Genomic DNA, 24,404 nt, shown 5'->3' with positions numbered 1-24,404 from the left:
ATTCACTTCCAGCTAAGGTTTTAGGTTTGATGGTACTGTTACAAGGGTTATCTCCTGACCATCTAGACATGGATGCAGTCACTGCCCAACATCAAACAGGGTCCATCACTTTTGGTTTATTGCCCAAAGGTTGCTGGCTCTCTGCCAGTTTTATTTCTGGGTTAAAATGTAATAATCTTCAGAAAGCAGTGAGTTTACAAACCACTGAGGCCAGCCTAGCCAAAGGCATGTTAGTGCTACTTATTGGGTGAAACCAGTCAACCTGTTTCACTCTGTGTTTGGAAACAAACTCCACTTCTGCCTCCCCTCGATACTTTTTCTGTTCCAAGGAAATGCACTATGAAGAAGAAAAGCTGCAAGGAGAAACGGCTGGGTGCAGATTATGCCATGCCTCCCTCCCTGCCCTGAAAACAGAGGCCTTCGGCCAGTAGCCTGTCAAGCTGCAGGAAGTGGGCATAGTTACTGGGACTGATGGGTTGCACAGCATGACTTTGAAGAAAGTATGCGGCAGCTGTTACAAAAACATCAGCTTAGCCAGGAAAGACAGGAAGGGGTGAGGAAGAAACTCAAGGTTGGCCTGCCTTGATTCTCTTTGGTATAAGAGGCAGAGAAAAAGGAATTCTCTCAGGCTTTCATGGTTCTGTTATCATACCCTATAATAATAGAGTTGAGTTGTAGCAGTTTTTGTGTCAGTTCCCTGAACTGGCCCGTCTTGAAGAGATTGACAGGAGTCCAAATAGGCGAACAAGGCCAAAGAGTGGGGTGAGGGAAAGAATCAGTGAGGAACAAAGGAGCATTTAACAAATTCGGTATCTGGGCTCCAGGAGGAGCCATCCCAAGGCCACCTAGAGTTCTGGTGACTAAAAGCTCTGCAGAGAAGTGGAAGGAAAAAGGAAAACTCTGACATTGAGATGTGGCAGTGCAGGAGCAACTGCAGCCTTTTGGGGTGAATGGGGTGGATCCAGATTGTGGTCAACCCGCATCCATGGGAGCTTCTTGGGGGACACTAAGCCAGTAGTTTTCTTTATTTATATTTATTGAGGATTTTACATAAAGTAAATCTAATCATGGGACGCAGTGGCGCTGCGGGTTAAACCGCTGAGCTGCTGAGCTTGCTGATCGGAAGGTCGGCGGTTCGAATCCGCGTGACAGGGTGAGCTCCCGTTGCTGGTCCCAGCTCCTGCCAACCTAGCAGTTTGAAAACATGCAAATGTGAGTAGATTAATAGGTACCGCTTCAGCAGGCAGGTAATGGCGTTCCGTTTAGTCATGCCGGCCACATGACCACGGAAGTGTCTACGGACAAGCACCAGCTCTTTGGCTTTGAAACGGAGATGAGCACCACCCCCTAGAGTCGGACACGACTGGACTTAATTTCAAGGGAAACCTTTACCTTTACTAAATCTAAGGATAGAAAGAGAAAAGTGGAAGAGAAAAAAAAATTATGAAATATAATGACTTCCGACCTTCACTTCAACTGATAACAAATCTATTGTCTCCCCTCCCTCTTAACTCCTCCAGAAATACCTTCAACCGGTTATTTAATTCTCATATGTTTCAGTCATTAAATCCATAAATCATCATTTCACTTTTTTCTTCTTTTAGCAAAAAATCATTAAAGGTTTCCATTAATTAAAAAAAGTACTTGTTTTCTCCCTGAAAAGACCAGTCAGTTTTGCCATTTTTGCTAGTTCTGACATTTTTACAACCACTCATTTTCTTCCAGTGCAACTCCCACAAAGTTTTGTTATGGAAACAACTATCTATCCATCTGGTCACTAGCAGTCGAAGAACATTTGATGCCACATAATCAAATCTTGCATGGAAGGGGAAATACAGTAGAATTAGGATGTGCTGAGTCGTCCTAGTGTCACTTCATTCTTCCTCCAAGTGATCTCACCAAAGCGCGTGCTCTTTCTGAAGCCAGTGCGACTTTAGGGGACTCCACCCTGCACCCCCTTTCATCCCCAGAAGATGCCAGAGGCTGAAAGGATCTGCGGGCAATTGCTCCTAGAAACTTTCGTTTTGAAAAGAACCAGCAGGGCAAAGACCGTTCACAAGCCCGATTATTTTACCAGAGTAAAATAATAAAAAATAAAACTGGCCAGTACCACACTACCAGTTCAGACATACTAAATATATTGTACATCTCCTTACTGAGCCATCACACCATCAGAGCTGCCATCTTGCGTGCATCCTCATAACCCTGAGGTCCCCCCCCCATCTTTTTTGTTGATAAATTACCCCCCCCCCTTCCTCTTCAAACACAGGCAAATCTCTCCAAGGTAGTGCAAAGACTTTTCCTGTTAACATCTATCCTCCCTAGAATAGAATTTGTACTTTTTTTCCCCTCAAGCCCGTCCGTTCCTTTGAGATTTTGGGATATTTAGGCTGCCTCAAATTCTCCGTTTTGGGGCCTCTGGAGCTCTTCAGATCTCCTAAGGAACATTTCAATTTTTTGTTAAAGTGTGGTGGACGCTTCGCCTTCATGTGTTAAATATTAGGTTTATCCAAGCTGCCATCTCTCCTCCTGGTTTTTCTCATTTTCAAAGAATTCCTCTTTTGCACTTACTGTAATTACCCATTCTAGGCATAATTACCCCACCCTGGTGCAATTTCTGAGGTAAAATTTTGAGAACTGTGCTTCTTTGAATATATCTTTTTTTTCTCCTTGAGGTCTTTCTTTATTATCATTTTCTTCAGAGTTTTAATCCTCATAGCCCAACCCTTGACCCCAATCTCAAGTCTACTATTTCTCCCCACCCCGGATCAGTGATGGCGTCTGGATAAAATGGCTTCTTAATCTTGAAAATCGTCACTGAGGGACACCTTCTTCTTGAGCAGAACCAGCAGGGCGAAGGCCGTTCACAAGCCCGATTATTTTACCAGAGGGAAAAGCATCTGTCTGCTGCGCTCCTGCCCCCGCCTCATTTCTCTCAGGTTCCTCGCGCGTGGGGATTTCTCCGTTCAGACCGCTTATGTCTCCGGTTCAGCTGCGGATGACCGTTCCCAACGGCTCCCCAGGGATTCGTGGGTTGGGGACTCCGTCCCTTACTCAGCCGTTTCCTGCCATCTCCCGCCGAATTCCAGGGACGGAGGGCCTCACTCGGCCCGAGATCCCCAGTCTTCCGGCTTCTCTTCACAGGGCCTTTATCCGAAAGGTGAAATGAAAAATCGCCGCCTTCTTCCTCGCAGGGATCTCGCCACAGCGGGCGCTGTTTGCGCAGCCAGTGCGGTCTTGGGGGGTCCACCCTGCACCCCCTTTCCTGCCCAGCAGACCACGACGGAGGGTCAAAGGGTGCGGAAAGCGGGCCGAGCGAGGTCCCCCGTGGGCGGGGGGGGGAGGAGCGGCGTCCGCCGGGGCTCAACCGAAGGGCCTGAGCAGGGGATTCCCCCTCCGCGAGAGACGAGGCGGGGGGCGGGACCCGGAGCCCCGCCTGTGGAGAGGAGGGGCCAGCCGGGGGGCGGGGCGCGAGCTGCCACCGAGCGGCGGGCACCCCGTTCCGGGTGGCGAAGGCGGGCACCCGGGGGCTCCTGGCGCGGCTGTCCGGGGGACGCAGGGCGGGGGGGCCGGGCCAGGCCAGGCGATGGCGGCGCCGGAGCTCTCCCCGGAGCGGCTGGCGCGCCGGCTGGCCGAGGCGGAGGCGCTGCTGGCGGCGCGCGTCTCCGAGCCGGTCCGGGCGCGCTGGCGCTGGGCGGTGAAGCTGGACGAGCCGCCGGACCTGGGGCGCTTCCGCGCGCAGCTGAGCGAGGCCCGGCGCGGCAGGGAGGCGCTGCTGGCCCGGCACGCGGCGCTCTCGGAGGCGGCGCAGGAGCGGCTGCAGGGGCTGCTGCGGCTGGAGATGGCGCTGCTCCGCGGCATCCAGGCGCTGGGCGCGGGCCCGGACCCGGACCCGGGCGGCGAGCGGCCGGGCGGCGGGGGGGGCCTGGCCGGCGCGGCGGCGGCGGCGGCGGGCCGGAGCCGGCGCAGGAGGCCGGGCGGCGGCGCGGGGCGGGCGGCGCTGCTGGGGCTGGTGGCGGCGCTGGAGGGCGCGGAGGGACCGGGCCTTCCCGCGGGCGTAGCGCGCGCTCTGCGACCCGCCTTGGAGGCGCTCCTGGAGAAGCGGCCGCGGGAGGCCCTCCGGGCGCTGGAGCCGCTGCTGCGGGAGGAAGGGCGCGCCCGGCCGAGGCGGCTGCTGGCCCTGGGCGAGGCCCTGCAAGAGGAAGGCTGGGCGCAGCGCCCCGACGGGATGCCCCTGGACGAGCTGCGCCCGCTGCTGGAGAAGGCGCTGGGCCTGGCGAGGAAGGCGACGAGCTGGCCTGCTGCCGCCCTGGAGAGCGCTCTGCGGGCAAGCCCGCTGGAGGAGGAGGCAGCTCTGGCTCCGAATGGGACCTTGCCAAAAGGCCTCCTCGGGGAGGTGGGACAGGGGCACGGGGCCCCGCAAGAGGCCCCTGCAGAGACTTCCCCAAGAGGCCCCCACCAGGAGCATCTTGCGCCAGAAAAGATCGTGGCCGCTGACTTCGGGTCTCCCCTTCCAAAGGAGGTGGGTGGGCTGCAGGGGGAGGAGGATGCTCCCTCGTTGGAGAAGGCGCCATGGGGGAAGGTGGAGGACCTTCAGGATGCTCTGCGAGAAACCACCAGGAGGAAGATGGGTGCTCTGTCCTGCAGCTTGCTGGACCAAGGCCCCCGGAAATTGTGCGGCCACCTCCACCGCCTTTGCCGCCAGTGGCTGCAGCCAGAAAGGAACACAAAGGCGCGGATGCTAGACCTGGTGATCCTGGAGCAGTTCCTGGCTGTCCTGCCCCCCGAGATGGAGAGCTGGGTGCGGGAGTGCGGAGCGGAGACCAGCTCCCAGGCGGTGGCCCTTGCAGAAGGCTTCCTCCTGAGCCAGGCGGAGGAGCAGAAGGAGCAGGGAGAGATGCAGGTGAGAGACCTTCACTTGGCAAGCTCAAAATGGGATGTCAAAGAATAACCATAGGTTGGGATTCTTCTGTGTCTCCCTGACAGGGTTCTGAAGATACTAAGAAAAAGAAATGTTTAACTCTTAAGGCAAGTTGTTCCTTTGAGGAGGCAGTGGGAATCCGCTTCTATTTTATAAGTTGTCTTATTTGTGCTGCTTTGCTTTTCCAGGTGGATCAGGTCCAGAGGCTCGACTTCAAGTCAGTCTCTGAAAACCCAGAGGAAAGGAGGGATCTGCTCGATCCTTTCCAGGAGCTGCTGCTCAGGGGGATCTTCCGTGAAGATCAAAGTCCGGACGCCTCCTCTGGTAAGAGAAGGTTCCTCAGAAAGAAGGCAGTTCTTTCTCATCCTGTGTGCCCTCTTTTGCATAATAATTCCCCATAAGTATTAGTAATTATATTTCTAAAAATTCTGCTTATGTCACTTTTATCTCACAGGGGATGAAAAGTCAGCATGTGTAGGTCCTTTTCCCTTCTCTGGTGGAGTTGAAAGAGCAGTTGAACCCCCACCTCAGGTAGGAGAGGAATTGTCAGGGAAGATAGAGAGATCAGCTGGAGGACTCTTGTTATGTGCTCTTCATATGATATTGCTGGTTCTAAGGAACATGAGATTGGGATTCAGCTTGGTGATCAGTAATGCTTAGCTTTCCTCACGTCCCCTCCAAACTGTTATGGGTTTGACAAGAATCCAAAATGTGCTGAGTGCCATCTGAATGTTGATGGCACCTCACAAATGAAATCTTTTTATGAGTTCTTCCCGCATACTCGTGAAGGTGTTGAGGGGGGCAGGACTGATCCCTGAGGGGACCTTGCAGTCTATCCGCTATAATGTTAGTGAAGATCCTGCTAGAGTGTCTTTCTGCAACTGTCAGGAAGGATGAGAACCAGTCATAGATCTATCTGTGAATTGGTTCAGAAATATACTTTGGTTGTATTCACAGAAGGCCCCAAGATTCCTGCATACTCAGTATAGTTGATATACAAGCCATTTCCAACCACGTCTGGGTGCTATACAATAAAAGCAACAAAATAAAAAGAGAATACAGTAAAGAATTACAACTAATGGTGTATCCAGCTAAACACCATCCCACAAAACCCTAACCAGCAGGGACCCTGACTATCCCAAAGACTTCGGAAAACAGCCGGATCTTTAATGGCATCAGAGTGGGGTCCACAGGATATCAAAGTGGATCTCATTCCTGAGCACAGCTACCCCTTCAGAGAAGACATGCCTCTGGAATCCCAATAAACCTTGTTAAATTGAAGGGACCTGAAGTCTTTTGTCAGATTGAAACAGTTCAGGTGATGCCAAGGATAGGTGGTCCCTCATATAACCAGGCCCTGTTCCATGTAGTGCCTTCTAGGTGACAACTAGCACTGAATTCTTGAAGCATACTAGGAAACAGTTTTGCACTCTGGACCAGTTGAAACTTCCCAGTGGTCTTGAAGGACAGCCCCATGTAGAACACATGGATGAGTGACTGAAGGGTTTCCAATCTAGGAATCTAGGAAAGGATGCAAATGGTGCACCAATTGAAGCTGTGCAAAGGCCTTCCTGACGTGTGATTCCAGAAATACCCCAAGATGTGCACCACCCTTGAATGGGGAAGTGCCACCGCATCTAAGATCAGAGATTTACAGAGCCAGGTGTCCAAACCCCCACAGCCACCCGGTTTCATATAGATGTCCAATAGAAGAGGAGATCGTGTTGAGGCCTTTGACACCCCACAAAGCAGGAGCCTAGGGAATGACCTCTCCGCATCAGCCAATACTAACTGAAAACCCCTGGAGGAAAGTGCCCCCATCCCCAACCCCTTCAGCCAGTCCAGAAGGATACCATGGTTGATGGTATTGACAGCGTCTGAGAGAGAATGGGACGCAAGGTTGGTTGCATCACCTCCATCCCAGCTCCACCACAGGTCATCTACAAGCGTCACCATGGCTGTCCCCATGCTAAATCGCGGCCTGAAACCTGACTGAAACGAGTCTAGATAATCGGCTTCCTCAGATAATCTGTTTCGTCCACAAATGTTACATCAGTCAAGGCCTGTGAGCTCTGTCGGTTTTCTCACATTAGATTTTTAAACCTGCAGGAGATGCCCATTTCACCCACTGCAAATCTCTGCTTTGGGGATTCTTGAACCCAAAGGAGAGAATTTGCAAATAATACTTGTCTGCTCAGAAGAGTACTTCTTTCTCCAGGTTCTGGTGTCTTTTGAGGAGGTGGCTGTGTATTTCTCTGAGGAGGAGTGGTCTCGGCTTGATCCCGACCAAAAAGCCCTGCACAGAGAAGTCATGCTGGAGAACTCCAGGAATGTGGCCTTTCTGGGTAAGGCTCCTCTGCTCGGTCCTCAGATGCTTAGGAGAAATCCTTTATGGACAGATAGGACAGATACCGCTGATTATTTTTCTTTTTAAGGAATCCCCAAACAACTTCACCTGGCTGGGAGAAGGAGGGGATCTGATACCGTACTGGTGGCAGATTGATTAAATGGCACTAGATGTAAATGACCGTTACTACATTGACTGCTCCTTGTGTTGCCCAAATCCCTCCCTGTTTTCTCTACAAACTATTGTTTTTCTCAGTTAATGGCAGGTAGTTAAAGACGGGACATTAGATCTAGGAACCACACCTCCATACTCCCACCGTTCCCCTTGTCTACCTCTAGAATAAATATTACAAGCTTCTCTTCCCCGATTCCTCGTTTCCTTGAACTGGACTCCAGCTGAGACTTGATAGAAATCCATAAGGAGAATTAATTTATTGAGCAAAATGGTGCAAAGGAGCAAATGTGCTGCTTTATTTAATAAATGGTGGGGGTTTTTTGAGGTTTCCGAAGCTCATAAGTGATCTGTACTGCGGAGTTCTGTCCATATGAACTTTATAATGAACTGTCTCTCAAACTCCAAATTTAGTAAGGCTTATATCAGAGTATTTAATGCTGGTCAGCAAAACAGCCTTTCAAAATAGTGGGAAATCCTTGGCGGAACTTCACTAGGAAATTTACACTCACTTCCTGTGCTGTGAATTCTTATTATACTTTCACTACCTTGCCTCAATTTTCATTCATTCTTTCTCTTTTAAGGGAATAATGTGCAAGAGAACAAGGAAGCCTTCCAAATATTCAGGCCTGAAGAGAGAAGAGAGGAGTTTGCAAATCCAGTGGAACCAAAAGGGCAGGACGGAAATCTGTCAAAAAATGGGAGTAAGAGCAGCTCGAGTTTCCCATCCGCTGAAATTCAAGACTTTCTTCCCAAACAAGATCAGAAAGAAAAAATAAAAGTGGAAAGTGTGGAAGCATCCGAAGAGGGCTTCGATTTAGACGAACGTAACACAATTCACACTAAAGAGGATCTATGCCAAGAGGATGAAAAAAATTACAGTTGGACTTCTAGCCTTTCTTTACGTGGAAAAGCCAACATGGGAAATAAACCATATAAACGTACAGAGACTGGAAAGCGTTTAAGTGAGAGCAGTTCCTTTACAACCAGTGAAAGGATCCACTCAGGGGAGAAACCGTATAAATGCTTGGAATGTGGAAAGAGTTTCAGCCACTGCAGCTATCTTAGGTCCCATAAAAAAATCCACACAGGGGAGAAACCATATAAGTGCACAGAGTGTGGAAAGAGCTTTACTCAGAAGGGACATCTTAATTCCCATAAATGGATCCACACGGGGGAGAAACCGTATAAATGTGAAGTGTGTGGAAAGACCTTTATCCGAAACATTCGACTTACGTACCATAAAAGGATCCACACAGGGGAGAAACCATATAAATGCATAGAATGTGGAAAGAGTTTCAGCCAATACAGTTGCCTTAATTCCCATAAAACAATCCACATGGAGGAGAAATCATATGAGTGCACCGAGTGTGGAAACAGCTTTACTCAGAAGGGTAGTCTTGATTCCCATAAAAGGATCCATTCAGGTGAGAAACCGTATAAATGCATAGAATGTGGAAAGAGTTTCACAACCAGCAGTAACCTTAATTGCCATAAAAGAATCCACACGGAGGAGAAACCATATGAGTGCATGGAGTGTGGAAAGAGCTTTACTCAAAAGGCTCATCTTAATTCCCATAAAGTGATCCACACAGGGGAGAAACCGTATAAATGCATAGAATGTGGAAAGAGTTTTACGACCAGGAGTAACCTTAATTCCCACAAAAGGATCCACACAGGTGAAAAACCATATAAATGCAGGAAATGTGGAAAGAACTTCCATTTAAATTGGGTCCCTTACTCTTCACAAAAGGATTCACACTGGGGAGAAGCTGTATAAATGTTTGGAGTATGGAAAGAGATTCCACGAAAATGCGTGAAAGCCATCAGTTCAGAGATCCAGTGCTGGAGCTTCAGGAATGTCCACTTCCAGGAAAATAAGGGGCCCCTGAGAGAGATGCAGCTGCCTCCATCACCTTTGCCGCCTGCAGCTGCAGCCAAAAGACAAAGACAGGTTCACAGGCTGGACGTAGTGTTCCTGGAGTGGTTCCTGGCCTTCCTGCCTCCAGAGATGTAGAGCTGGGTCCGGGACTGTGGAGCGGAGACCACTTCCCTGGCAGCCCTGGCTGAAGGCTTCCTTCTGAGCCAGGAGGAGGAACAGAAGGAGCAGGAAGAACTGCAAGTGATAGACATTCACCTGGCAAGCTCAATATAGGATTTAAAATAATAAACAATAGTCTGTTTGAATTGTTAAAGGGCTTCCTGTCGGAGTGGGCTGGAGTTAATGAGATGCTTTAAGGCAAATTGTTCCAGTGCTATTCCAGAGGATATATTTCAAGCAATTCTTCCACTGCTGCTCTCCATTCTTGTCTTTGGTGCAGTAAACAGGCAGGCAAGTTCGCATCCCACACTCCCTCATGATCTCACCCCCTGGCCAGTACCACACTACCAGTTCAGACATACTAAATATATTGTACATCTCCTTACTGAGCCATCACACCATCAGAGCTGCCATCTTGCATGCATCCTCATAACACTGAGGTTCCCCCCCCCATCTTTTTTGTTGATAAATTACCCCCCCCCTTCCTCTTCAAACACAGGCAAATCTCTCCAAGGTAGTGCAAAGACTTTTCCTGTTAACATCTATCCTCCCTAGAATAGAATTTGTACTTTTTTTCCCCTCAAGCCCGTCCGTTCCTTTGAGATTTTGGGATATTTAGGCTGCCTCAAATTCTCAGTTTTGGGGCCTCTGGAGCTCTTCAGATCTCCTAAGGAACATTTCAATTTTTTGTTAAAGTGTGGTGGACGCTTCGCCTTCATGTGTTAAATATTAGGTTTATCCAAGCTGCCATCTCTCCTCCTGGTTTTTCTCATTTTCAAAGAATTCCTCTTTTGCACTTACTGTAATTACCCATTCTAGGCATAATTACCCCACCCTGGTGCAATTTCTGAGGTAAAATTTTGAGAACTGTGCTTCTTTGAATATATCTTTCTTTTTCTCCTTGAGGTCTTTCTTTGTTATCATTTTCTTCAGAGTTTTAATCCTCATAGCCCAACCCTTGACCCCAATCTCAAGTCTACTATTTCTCCCCACCCCGGATCAGTGATGGCGTCTGGATAAAATGGCTTCTTAATCTTGAAAATCGTCACTGAGGGACACCTTCTTCTTGAGCAGAACCAGCAGGGCGAAGGCCGTTCACAAGCCCGATTATTTTACCAGAGGGAAAAGCATCTGTCTGCTGCGCTCCTGCCCCCGCCTCATTTCTCTCAGGTTCCTCGCGCGTGGGGATTTCTCCGTTCAGACCGCTTATGTCTCCGGTTCAGCTGCGGATGACCGTTCCCAACGGCTCCCCAGGGATTCGTGGGTTGGGGACTCCGTCCCTTACTCAGCCGTTTCCTGCCATCTCCCGCCGAATTCCAGGGACGGAGGGCCTCACTCGGCCCGAGATCCCCAGTCTTCCGGCTTCTCTTCACAGGGCCTTTATCCGAAAGGTGAAATGAAAAATCGCCGCCTTCTTCCTCGCAGGGATCTCGCCACAGCGGGCGCTGTTTGCGCAGCCAGTGCGGTCTTGGGGGGTCCACCCTGCACCCCCTTTCCTGCCCAGCAGACCACGACGGAGGGTCAAAGGGTGCGGAAAGCGGGCCGAGCGAGGTCCCCCGTGGGCGGGGGGGGGGAGGAGCGGCGTCCGCCGGGGCTCAACCGAAGGGCCTGAGCAGGGGATTCCCCCTCCGCGAGAGACGAGGCGGGGGGCGGGACCCGGAGCCCCGCCTGTGGAGAGGAGGGGCCAGCCGGGGGGCGGGGCGCGAGCTGCCACCGAGCGGCGGGCACCCCGTTCCGGGTGGCGAAGGCGGGCACCCGGGGGCTCCTGGCGCGGCTGTCCGGGGGACGCAGGGCGGGGGGGCCGGGCCAGGCCAGGCGATGGCGGCGCCGGAGCTCTCCCCGGAGCGGCTGGCGCGCCGGCTGGCCGAGGCGGAGGCGCTGCTGGCGGCGCGCGTCTCCGAGCCGGTCCGGGCGCGCTGGCGCTGGGCGGTGAAGCTGGACGAGCCGCCGGACCTGGGGCGCTTCCGCGCGCAGCTGAGCGAGGCCCGGCGCGGCAGGGAGGCGCTGCTGGCCCGGCACGCGGCGCTCTCGGAGGCGGCGCAGGAGCGGCTGCAGGGGCTGCTGCGGCTGGAGATGGCGCTGCTCCGCGGCATCCAGGCGCTGGGCGCGGGCGCGGGCCCGGACCCGGGCGGCGAGCGGCCGGGCGGCGGGGGGGGCCTGGCCGGCGCGGCGGCGGCGGCGGGCCGGAGCCGGCGCAGGAGGCCGGGCGGCGGCGCGGGGCGGGCGGCGCTGCTGGGGCTGGTGGCGGCGCTGGAGGGCGCGGAGGGACCGGGCCTTCCCGCGGGCGCAGCGCACGCTCTGCGACCCGCCTTGGAGGCGCTCCTGGAGAAGCGGCCGCGGGAGGCCCTCCGGGCGCTGGAGCCGCTGCTGCGGGAGGAAGGGCGCGCCCGGCCGAGGCGGCTGCTGGCCCTGGGCGAGGCCCTGCAAGAGGAAGGCTGGGCGCAGCGCCCCGACGGGATGCCCCTGGACGAGCTGCGCCCGCTGCTGGAGAAGGCGCTGGGCCTGGCGAGGAAGGCGACGAGCTGGCCTGCTGCCGCCCTGGAGAGCGCTCTGCGGGCAAGCCCGCTGGAGGAGGAGGCAGCTCTGGCTCCGAATGGGACCTTGCCAAAAGGCCTCCTCGGGGAGGTGGGACAGGGGCACGGGGCCCCGCAAGAGGCCCCTGCAGAGACTTCCCCAAGAGGCCCCCACCAGGAGCATCTTGCGCCAGAAAAGATCGTGGCCGCTGACTTCGGGTCTCCCCTTCCAAAGGAGGTGGGTGGGCTGCAGGGGGAGGAGGATGCTCCCTCGTTGGAGAAGGCGCCATGGGGGAAGGTGGAGGACCTTCAGGATGCTCTGCGAGAAACCACCAGGAGGAAGATGGGTGCTCTGTCCTGCAGCTTGCTGGACCAGGGCCCCCGGAAATTGTGCAGCCACCTCCACCGCCTTTGCCGCCAGTGGCTGCAGCCAGAAAGGAACACAAAGGCGCGGATGCTAGACCTGGTGATCCTGGAGCAGTTCCTGGCTGTCCTGCCCCCCGAGATGGAGAGCTGGGTGCGGGAGTGTGGAGCAGAGACCAGCTCCCAGGCGGTGGCCCTTGCCGAAGGCTTCCTCCTGAGCCAGGCGGAGGAGCAGAAGGAGCAGGGAGAGATGCAGGTGAGAGACCTTCACTTGGCAAGCTCAAAATGGGATGTCAAAGAATAACCATAGGTTGGGATTCTTCTGTATCTCCCTGACAGGGTTCTGAAGATACTAAGAAAAATGTTTAACTCTTAAGGCAAGTTGTTCCTTTGAGGAGGCAGTGGGAATCCGCTTCTATTTTATAAGTTGTCTTATTTGTGCTGCTTTGCTTTTCCAGGTGGATCAGGTCCAGAGGCTCGACTTCAAGTCAGTCTCTGAAAACCCAGAGGAAAGGAGGGATCTGCTCGATCCTTTCCAGGAGCTGCTGCTCAGGGGGATCTTCCGTGAAGATCAAAGTCCGGACGCCTCCTCTGGTAAGAGAAGGTTCCTCAGAAAGAAGGCAGTTCTTTCTCATTCTGTGTGCCCTCTTTTGCATAATACTTCCCCATAAGTATTAGTAATTATATGTCTAAAAATTCTGCTTATGTCACTTTTATCTCACAGGGGATGAAAAGTCAGCATGCGTAGGTTCTTTTCCCTTCTCTGGCGGAGTTGAAAGCGCAGTTGAACCCCCACCTCAGGTAGGAGAGGAAATGTCAGGGAAGATAGAGAGATCAGCTGGAGGTCTCTTGTTATGTGCTCTTCATGTGATATTGCTGGTTCTAAGGAACATGAGATTGGGATTCAGCTTGGTGATCAGTAATGCTTAGCTTTCCTCCCCTGTTGTGGGTTTGACGTGAATCCAAAATTGGACTGAGTGTCATCTGAATGTTAATGGCGCCTCCCAAATCAAATCCTTTGATGAGTTCTTCCCACACATTCGTGAAGGTGTTGAGGGGGGCAGGACTGATCTCTTAGGAGACCTTGCAGTCTGTCCACTAAAATGTTAGAGAAGATCCCACCAGCATGTCTTTCTGCAACTGTGGTGAAAAATGACAACCAGTGATAGACCAATTGTGAATTGGTCCAGAGAGAAACTTTGGTTGTATTCACAGAAGGGCCCAAGATTCCTGCATACTTAGTATAGTTGATACACCAGCCATTTCCAACCAAGTCTGGGCGGTATACAATAAAACCAACAGAATAAAAAGAGAATAAAGAACTACAACAACCATGGTCTATCCAGCGAAACACCATCCAACTAAATCCTAATTGGGCAGGGACCCTGACTATCCTAACCAAAGTTATGGAAAAACAGCCAGATCCTTAAGGCTTTTTGGAATGCCAGCAGGGTGGGAGCCACAGGATATCAAAAGGAATCTCATTCCACAGGGCAGGTGCCACTTTAGAGAAGACATGCCTCTTTGATCCCAGTAGATGACCTTGTTTAATTGAAGGGACCTGGAGACTTTTGCCTTGGGCTGATGCCAAGGGACATAGGTGGTCCTTCAAATAACCAGGCCTTGTGCCATGTAGTGCTTTCTAGGTGACAACCAGCACTGAATTCCCCTTGAAGCATACTAGGAAACAGTTTTGCATTCTGGAACAGATGAAACTTCCAAGTGGTCTTGAATGGCAGCCCCATGTAGAACACATGGATGAGTGACTGAAGGGCCTCCAATCTAGGAATCAAGGAAAGGATGCAAATGGTGCACCAATTGAAGCTGTGCAAAGGCCTTCCTAGGCTGTGATTCCAGAAGTACCCCAAGATGTGCACCACCCTTGAATGGGGAAGTGCCACCCCATCTAACATCAGAGATCTACAGAGCCAGGTGTCCAAACCCCCACAGCCACCCGGTTTCATATAGATGTCCAATAGAAGAGGAGATCGTGTTGAGGCCTTTGACACCCCACAAAGCAGGAGCCTAGGGAATGACCTCTCCGCATCAGCCAATACTGACTGAAAACCCCTAGAGGAAAGTGCCCCCATCCCCAACCCCTTCAGCCAGTCCAGAAGGATACCATGGTTGATGGTATCGACAGCGTCTGAGAGAGAACGGGACGCAAGGTTGGTTGCATCACCTCCATCCCAGCTCCACCACAGGTCATCTACAAGCGTCACCATGGCTGTCCCCATGCTAAATCGCGGCCTGAAACCTGACTGAAACGAGTCTAGATAATCGGCTTCCTCAGATAATCTGTTTCGTCCACAAATGTTACATCAGTCAAGGCCTGTGAGCTCTGTCAGTTTTCTCACATTAGATTTTTAAACCTGCAGGAGATGCCCATTTCACCCACTGCAAATCTCTGCTTTGGGGATTCTTGAACCCAAAGGAGAGAATTTGCAAATAATACTTGTCTGCTCAGAAGAGTACTTCTTTCTCCAGGTTCTGGTGTCTTTTGAGGAGGTGGCTGTGTATTTCTCTGAGGAGGAGTGGTCTCGGCTTGATCCCGACCAAAAAGCCCTGCACAGAGAAGTCATGCTGGAGAACTCCAGGAATGTGGCCTTTCTGGGTAAGGCTCCTCTGCTCGGTCCTCAGATGCTTAGGAGAAATCCTTTATGGACAGATAGGACAGATACCGCTGATTATTTTTCTTTTTAAGGAATCCCCAAACAACTTCACCTGGCTGGGAGAAGGAGGGGATCTGATACCGTACTGGTGGCAGATTGATTAAATGGCACTAGATGTAAATGACCGTTACTACATTGACTGCTCCTTGTGTTGCCCAAATCCCTCCCTGTTTTCTCTACAAACTATTGTTTTTCTCAGTTAATGGCAGGTAGTTAAAGACGGGACATTAGATCTAGGAACCACACCTCCATACTCCCACCGTTCCCCTTGTCTACCTCTAGAATAAATATTACAAGCTTCTCTTCCCCGATTCCTCGTTTCCTTGAACTGGACTCCAGCTGAGACTTGATAGAAATCCATAAGGAGAATTAATTTATTGAGCAAAATGGTGCAAAGGAGCAAATGTGCTGCTTTATTTAATAAATGGTGGGGGTTTTTTGAGGTTTCCGAAGCTCATAAGTGATCTGTACTGCGGAGTTCTGTCCATATGAACTTTATAATGAACTGTCTCTCAAACTCCAAATTTAGTAAGGCTTATATCAGAGTATTTAATGCTGGTCAGCAAAACAGCCTTTCAAAATAGAGGAGAAGCTTTGGCAGAACTTCACTAGGAAATGTACACTCACTTCCTGTGCTGTGAATTCTTACTGTGCTTCCCCCACCTTGCCTCAATTTTCATTTATTCTTTTTCTTTTAAGGGAATAATGTGCAAGAGAACAAGGAAGCCTTCCAAATATTCAGGCCTGAAGAGAGAAGAGAGGAGTTTGCAAATCCGATGGAACCAAAAGGGCAGGATGGAAATCTGTCAAAAAATGGGAGTAAGAGCAGGTCAAGTTTCCCATCCACTGAAATTCAAGACTTTCTTCCCAAACAAGATCAGAAAGAAAAAATAAAAGTGGAAAGTGTGGAAGCATCCGAAGAGGGCTTCGATTTAGACGAACGTAACACAATTCACACTAAAGAGGATCTATGCCAAGAGGATGAAAAAAATTACAGTTGGACTTCTAGCCTTTCTTTACGTGGAAAAGCCAACATGGGAAATAAACCATATAAATGTACAGAGACTGGAAAGCATTTAAGTGAGAGCAGTTCCTTTACAACCAGTGAAAGGATCCACTCAGGGGAGAAACCATATAAATGCGTGGAATGTGGAAAGAGTTTCAGCCAGCGTGGTAATCTTAATTCGCATAAAAAAATCCATTTAGGGGAGAAACCATATAAATGCGAAAAGTGTGGAAAGAGCTTTACCCAAAACTTCCAACTGACTTGCCATCAGAGGATCCACACAGGTGTGAAACCATATAAGTGCATGGAGTGTGGAAAAAGCTTTACTCAGAAGGGTAATCTTAATTCGCATAGAATGATTCACACAGGTGAGAAACCATATAAATGTAAAGAGTGTGGAAAGAGCTTTACCCAAAACTTTCAACTAACTTCCCATAACAAAATCCACACAGGGGAGAAACCATATAAGTGCACAGAGTGTGGAAAGAGCTTTACTCAGAAGGGTAATCTTAATTCCCATAAAATGATACACACGGGCGAGAAACCATATAAGTGCATAGTGTGTGGAAAGAGCTTCAGGTGGAACACTCAGCTTACTTCCCATAAAAGGATCCACACAGGGGAGAAACCATATAAGTGCATGGAATGTGGAAAGAGCTTTACTCAGAAGGCTAATTTTAATTCCCATAAAATTATTCACACAGGGGAGAAACCATATAAATGTGAAGAATGTGGAAAGAGCTTTACCCAAAACATTCAACTTGACTTCCTATCAGAGGATACAGAAAGGTTAAAAGCCGTATATGTGCATGGAATGTGGAAAGAGCTTCGGGAGCACTCAGCTTACTTCCCGTAAAAGGATCCATACATAAGGGAGACCATATAAATGCATGATGTGTGGGAATACCTTCAGTGAGAGCATTTCCCTTACCTTCCATAAAAGGATCCACGCAAGAAAAAATACATAAGTGCACGGAGTGTGGAAAGAGCTATAGTCAAAAGCTTCAATTTACTTCCCATAAAAGATCCACACAGGAGAAACTGGATAAATGGATGAATAAAGATTAAAAGCATTTCCACAGCCATAGAATGATTCACACGGGAGAAACTATATAAGTGCAAAGTGTGTGGAATGAGATTTACTCAGAAAACTCACCTGACTTCCCATCAGAATATCCACACACGGGAGAAGCCATATAAATGCATGGAGTGTGGGAAGACCATTGGTGAGAGCAGATCCCTTTCCATAAAAGGATCCACACAGGGGAAAAGCCATATAAATGCACTGGGTGTGGAAAGAGCTTCAACGTGAGCAGTTCCCTTACATACCGTAAAAGGATCCATATAAGGGAAAGCCACATAAATGCATGGAGTGTGGAAAGAGCTTTACACAGAACATCCAACTTCCCATAAAATGATCCATACAGGGGAGAAGCCATACAAATGCATGGACTGTGGAAAAAGCTTCAGTACAACCAGCAACCTTGTTTGCCATAAAAGGGTCCACTCAGGGCAGAAGCCATATACAGGAAATGCGGAAAGATTTCTGTACAAATTGCTCCCTTACTCCTCATGAAAGGATCCATACTGGGGAGAACCGTATAAATACTTGGAGCGTGGAAAGAGGTTCCATGAAAATCTGTGAAACCATCAGCTCAGAGGTCCAGCACCAGAGCTTCAGGAACGTCCACTTACAGGGAAGAAGGGGTCCTAAGACATTTGCAGCTACCTCCTCTTGTCTTTGCTGTCAGTGGCTGAAGCTCTAAAGACAGGCTCAGATGCTAAACCCAGTTCTCCTGGAGCAGTTCCCACATGGTGGCCCAGGGCAAAGGCTTCCTCCTGAGCCAGGTGGTGGAGCAGAAGGAGCAGGAAGAGTTGCAGGTGAGAGACCATCACCTGGCAAGCTCAAAATGATATTTAAAGTAATAAACAACAGTCTGTTTGAATTCAAGGGGCTTCCTATCTGAGTGGGCTGGGCTTATTAATACAAGATGTTTTAAGGTATTGTTCCAGTGCTATTCCAGAGGATATATTTGGAGTAATTATTCCACTGTTGCCCTCCATTGTTGTCTTTGGTTCAGTAAATGGGTGGGCAAGTCCCCATCCCACACTCCTTCATGATCTGCTCGCCCCCCAGGCCAGATCCCATTCTACTAGTTCCAATATACCAAATATACCTCTTTTCTCAACTGAGCCACTGCTGGAAATGTGCGCCCAGGATGATAACCAGAAATTCTCCATATGGGTGACCTGTTTGTCATGGATTCTTTTTTAAACTGTACCCAGTTAGATTGACCCACACTCAGAAGAACCACAAAAGCACTGGACCCTCTCTCTAAGATTGGGGAAATGTTTTATTTAAAAACAAATAAGATACAAAAGCGAAATATGAAACAAGTCTATATGCGAGTGTTCATTACTATTTCTACAATTACAATTTTCTCTACACTATATTCTACTATTCTATACGATTACTATTACTTTTATACTGTATACGATTATAGGTAGTACTCAATTTATGACCACAATGGGGATCAGAAAATTCATTGTTAACCGAGGCATCGTGATCACTCCCGATTTCACATTTTTTGCAGCAGTTGTTAAGCGAATCACATGGATGTTAAACAAACCCCACGGTTGTTAATTGAATCTCGTGGTTCTCCATTGATTTTGCTTGTAGGAAGCCAGCTGGGAAGGTTGCGATCACATGACCCCAGGACGCCGCAACCATCATAAATACACGCCATTTGCAAAGCGCCTGAATTTTGATCATGTGACTGCATGGACGCTGCAACGATTGTAAGTGACGACTGGTCATTAGTCACTTTCAGTGCCGTTGTAACTTTGAACAGTCACAAACAAATGGTTGTAAGTTGGGGATTACCTGTACTACTATAGAGAAATGTTTTCCTCTTACAGACACTGTTCTGTCTTTAATTCTTCTCTCTGGGATTTCTTGTACTTTTTTCTTCTCTATTAGTGGCCAGGATATAAGGCACTTGGACCTTCCCACGTCATGCTTTGCTGCGCCTCTCCTTTTTCTTCTGGACCATCCAGTCTCTCTGAAGGAGAAAAATGCCGCCTTTTATTTGGCTGCTTTTCTCTCTTTGCTGGTAGCTGCAGAGCTTCCAAAACTCCTGACTCCTCTCACACTTGTTTCAAGGTTGCAGCTTTATTGGCGACTCTGCCACGCTGACGCTGGGGGGAAGAGTCAAATAGGAGAGGACAAAAGCAGTACAGGTGCCTGCAAATTTTTTAAGTAGCCTGCTCTTCCACATACCTCACTCCTTTAAAAAAAAAGTCTTTGATTTTTTTTTAAACAACATTAGTGCAATTTCAGTCTCTTTACCATTCCACTGTAAGTCAGCAATGAGGTTTTGCTGTACAGCTCAATGTATAATACCAAATTGGTAGGGTTGTAGTGTCAAGATACCATCTGGTCGGTCATGAATTATTTATTTATTTATTTATTAAATTTATAGGGCCGTCCAACTCACAGTGACTCTGGGCAGCTTACAGAAATAAAACCCTCTATGCCCCCACCCTCCTGGTGACAGTGGATTCAAACAAACCATTTGATGGGCTCCGTATCAACCTGGGATCCCCAGGCTGATTGGCAAGAGTATTAAGGTGGGGGCCAGTCTCTGCAGGGATGATGTTCCACAGGGAGGGAACCACCATGGAGAAGGCTCTTCTTGGTCCCACTAGATGGACCTCCTTAATGGGGGGGACCCGTAACACACCCCACCTCTCCGATCTGGTGGGTTGGGTAGATGTAACTGGGAAAAGGCAGCCCTTCAAATAACCTGACCCCAAACCATGTAGGGCTTTGACGACGATAACCAGCACCTTGAATTGAACCCAAAAGCAAATTGGCAACCAATGCAGCTCCTGCAAAAGAGGTGACACGTGCAAATCTAGGCTTGCACAAAACCACATAGGCTGCCGCATTTTGAGCCAAGCTTCCAGAGACTTTTCAAAGGCATCCCCGTGTAGAGAGCATTACAGCAGTCAAGACAGGAGGTGACTAGGCCTTGGGTGACTGTGAGCAGGGCCTTTTGGTCCAGGAAAGGGTGTAACTGGTCCATAACCCATAGTTGTACAAAGGCCCTCCTGGCCATGACTGCCACCTGTTCCTCAAACAGGAGTTGCGAGTCCAGGAGAACTCCCAAATTACACACCAGGTCTGTCTTGGCCAGTGCAACTCCATCCAAGACCAAGATGGCAATTCTTCATGAACCAAAGAGTCCCAAACCCACAGCCATTCCATCTTGCCAGGGTTCAATTTCAACCTGTTGCTCCCCATCCAGACCTTAACAGCCTCCAAGCACTGTGAGGGGGGGGTCACGGCATCACCTAGCTCACCATAGGGTGAGTTATACAGCTGAGTATCATCATCATCATAGTGATATTTCATCCCATGGCAATGGATGATCTCACCCAGCAGCTTCATGTAGATGTTAAAAGCGGAGAAAGTACCGAACCCTGCAGAACCGCACAAAGCAGGAGCCGAGGGCTGGACCTCTCGTTCCCTATCAACACCGACTGGGGATGGCCACAGAGAAAGGAAATGAACCAGGACAACGCAGTGCCCCCACTCTCAACCCCCTAAGCCACTCCAGAAGGACACCATGATTGATGGTATCGAAGGTTGTCAAAAGGTCAAGTAGAGCAAAGATGGATGCACTATCCCCATCCTGTTCCTGCCAGAGATTATCAAAAAGTACTACCAATGCCATTTTCATCCCATAGCCAGACCTGAACCTTGAATGAAAAGGGTCCAGGTAATCTGTTTCATCCAGGAACCTCTGGACTGCAGCACAACCATCTTGTTGTCAACCTTCCCCAAAAGCGGAAGATTGGAGACAAGGCAGAAGTAATCCAAGGGTGGGATCTAGCAATGGCCTCTTAAGAAGAGGGCAGACCACAACCTCCTTAAAAGGTTGGCGCACCACCCCTCCCCCAGAAAAACAGTCACCGCCAGAACCCACCTCCATGTCGCCTCTCAGAAGGCTTTCACAATCCAGGAGGGACACAGATCTAAAACACAGGTGGTAGTGCTCACACTCCCTATGATCCTGTCCACCTCCTCAGGAGCAACAGGATCAAACCATTCCCAGATAACCAAGCAAGAACCTGCCCCAGATACCTCCACCAGACCAGCAGCCATGCCAACAACTAACTGGGAACGAATCCAAGCAAAAAGCAAATGCCTCAGCACAACCCTGTAGATGGACCTCTGTATCCTCCTTCCCCAAAAGGAAATGGGTCACCTTAAAGAAGGTTTCTGGGCAATTATCTGCAAATGCAATTAGTGCAGAAAAGTATTTACACTTCACCACATGAATCACCATGAGGTAGGCTTTAATGGCAGCTCTTACCCATGTTCAATCAAGTTCATTCTTCATCTTCTGCCAGTGGCGCTCTTGTTAATCTGTTTCATCTCTCTCAATTTGTTCATATATCATGGGGGAGGGGGCAGTGAAGTTCACGGATCAAGAGAGGTTGCATGGGTGCAATCCTGTCCAAAACCCTAGTCACCTTCCTGTTCCAGGTGGCAACTAGGGACTGATAAGTACTATGCAGCAGATCTAATGCTATAACCTCCAGCTCCTTCTGAAACCCATCCGGGTCCATCAGTCACTGAGTGGACCAATCTAATAAGTCCTGCCTCCCTGCAGAGGGGTAGGGCCCTAGAGAAGCTCATAGCCACCAAGGTGTGATCTGACCATGACAAGGGGACCAAGGATAGGTCCACCAATTCCAGATCACATAAGCACCGCTCTGACAAGAACACCAGATCAGGTGTGTGACCACTATTCTTGGCTGGGCCCAGGATGACCTGGGGCAGGCCCATGGAAGTCATGATTTCCATGAACTCCCAAGCTACCTCTGAACCTGCCCCAGGGATGGCAAATTGAAGTCCCCCAAAACTAAGCTTGGGGAACTCCACCACCAGCCCCGCAGTGAGGTCCAGGAGCTTGGGCAGGGAAGCTGCTATGCAACAGGGAGGCTGGTACAGCAGCAGCAGTCCCATCTGGTCCCTCGAGCCCAACCTAAGAAAAAGGGTCTCACAACGGGGCACTTGTGGAGCGATGCTCCTGGAGGCCACCAGAGATTCTCTGATGACAACCACCCCCCCTCCCCGGCCCTGTAGTCTACGCCAGTGCCACACTCGATCACCCGCTGGGCACATTTCCAAGAGGGGAGCCCCACCCTCTGGCCCCAGCCAGGTCTCAATAATACAAGCTAGATCAGCCTTCTCTGCAAGAATCAAATCAGCGATAAGGCAAGCTTTATTACAGGCTGATCCGGCATTTAAAAGCAGCAACCTAAAGCCCAGGCCTCCACAGATCTGCTAACCAGGTAAATAGGTTGAGTTCAAGGGGCCAGAACACAAGATCAGTATAAGAGACTGAGGCCACATTCCCCGAAAGCTGCCCACTCCTTGTCTCCCGCCATATTTCCCTTTACCTAACACCACTGAAATACACTGTCCTACCTTGCTCGCCCCACCAACCATTCCATCCCCCATCCTCAAATCTCTTCTCTTGATCTAAAAGGGGAATCCACTTCAACTAACATATAACCAGGGGTAAGGTAACCCAACAGGTGCTATAGCAGTTGCTCTCAGCACCTTCAAGCCACCAGTCTTCCACTCACCTCAACATCAGAGAAGGTCACATCAAACACCCCTTCCTCCCCCTCCACACTCATCCTGCAACTACTCACACTCACAAGCACCACCTTGCCTGGTCACTCTCACCCACCAAGTAGGGAACTCTCACCCGGGGAGAAGGGCAACCACACTCATCTAACTCTCACCAAACATCCCCCCCCCCAACTGTAGGATCTCCCAAACAACTTTCCAGAATAATATCATAAGCCAATACAAAGATTGATCTAAAAAGAAATCAGAGCAGCAGTCCAAAAACTTGTGCCACACCAAGTGCTGTTGCAGCCACCAACAGGTCACACAGAAATGCCTCCAAGAGTCCAAACCACTCAAATGCCAGTAAGGGTCCAAAGCTCCCAAAAATCAGTCATACGGCCAAAAGTCCAGCCAGGAGCTTACCACACTCCACGACACTAGTGTCCATGAAGTAGGTCTGGCTGCCAGGGGAGGTCATCCTATCTGTCTGCTCCACTGCCATCACACAATCTGTGCCACTTTCTGAAGCTGCAGCAGCGGACTCTCGGGCTCTTGGACTTGGGTCCAGCCATTCACAGTGCAAGGAACATGGTCCAGGAAATCCCAAACATCTGTAGAGTTTGCAGTTAGAATTGGTATCATTTGTTGCAGCCAAGTGAGTGGTTTATGGTCAGTTATCACAGAATTCCCAACCCCATAGATATACCCATAGAGCAGGGATTGCCCATTTTAAAACATATGTCTCTTTTTCAATGGTACTGTATTTTTGTTCCCTTGGGAGGATTTTCCTTGAGAGGTAGATCACAGGGTGGTCCATCCCTTCATGGTTTTGGATAAGCGCTTCTCCTACATTAAAGGGATCTATTTGTAGGACAAAGGGTTGGGTAAAATCTGGTCCTTTTAATACCAGTTTGCCACACAGTGCATTTTTTATTTTATCAAATGCCTCTTGGCATCCTTTAGTCCACTTCACTTTCCTGGGTTCTACTTTTCTTGTTAAATCTGTGAGGGAATGAGTCAAAGTAGAAAAATTAGGTATGAACTTTTGGTAATACCCCACTAGTCCTAAGAAAGATCTGTCTTCTTACTTTGTTTGGGGGGGGGGGGGTCCACTTGTTTCAGAGTTTCAACCTTCCCTTGTTCAGGCTTTACCTCCCCCTTTCCAAGCATGAACCCTAAATACCGGGTTTCTTGATATCCCAGATAGCCCTTCTTTGGATTTATGGTTAGATCAGCTTTTCTTAGGCTGTTGATTACTAACCTCAAGTATCGGAGGTGTTCTTCCCATGTTTTGCTATAGATGAGGATATCATCTAGATATGCAGCACACCATTCCCCTTGACCAGGCAGGATCTTATTTATAAGATGCTGGAAGTTAGCTGGTGTCCCATATAGATGAAAAGGCATTCTCTTGAAGTGAAAGAGGCCCTGTGGGGTGGCAAATGCCATTTTCTCCTTTGAATAGCGTTCCTGTGGAATTTGCCAATATCCTTTGGTTAAGTCCAAGGATGATAAGTAATTGACTCCAGCTAGGCCATCCAACAGGTCATCAACCCGAGGAACTGGATACCGATTGAATTTTGCCACTCAGTTTATTTGCCAGAGTCTACACAAAATCATATTTCTTCATTTGGTTTTGGCACTAATACGATTGGAAAACACCAATCACTTACAGATAGTTCTATAATGTGCATTTGGAGCATCTTATCTACTTCACT

General features: G+C 49.6%; 1 protein-coding gene and 1 pseudogene across 1 annotated transcript; both read left to right on the top strand.

Moving 5' to 3' along the window:
* The window catches only part of LOC134491938 (zinc finger protein 345-like), a 105,019-nt pseudogene that overhangs the window by 20,940 nt on the left and 59,675 nt on the right, over positions 1-24,404 (top strand).
* LOC134491933 (zinc finger protein 506-like) lies at positions 11,725-17,299 on the top strand. Its single transcript, XM_063296019.1, has 5 exons — positions 11,725-12,612; positions 12,815-12,950; positions 13,081-13,157; positions 14,844-14,970; positions 15,728-17,299. Exons 1-5 carry the CDS (start codon positions 11,938-11,940, stop codon positions 16,888-16,890), a joined length of 2,178 nt encoding a protein of 725 aa, XP_063152089.1. The 5' UTR covers positions 11,725-11,937; the 3' UTR covers positions 16,891-17,299.

This window comes from Candoia aspera, chromosome 2, assembly GCF_035149785.1.
Source record: "Candoia aspera isolate rCanAsp1 chromosome 2, rCanAsp1.hap2, whole genome shotgun sequence".
Classification (NCBI taxonomy): Eukaryota; Metazoa; Chordata; class Lepidosauria; order Squamata; family Boidae; genus Candoia; species Candoia aspera.
This window is presented reverse-complemented; position numbering and strand designations above follow the sequence as displayed.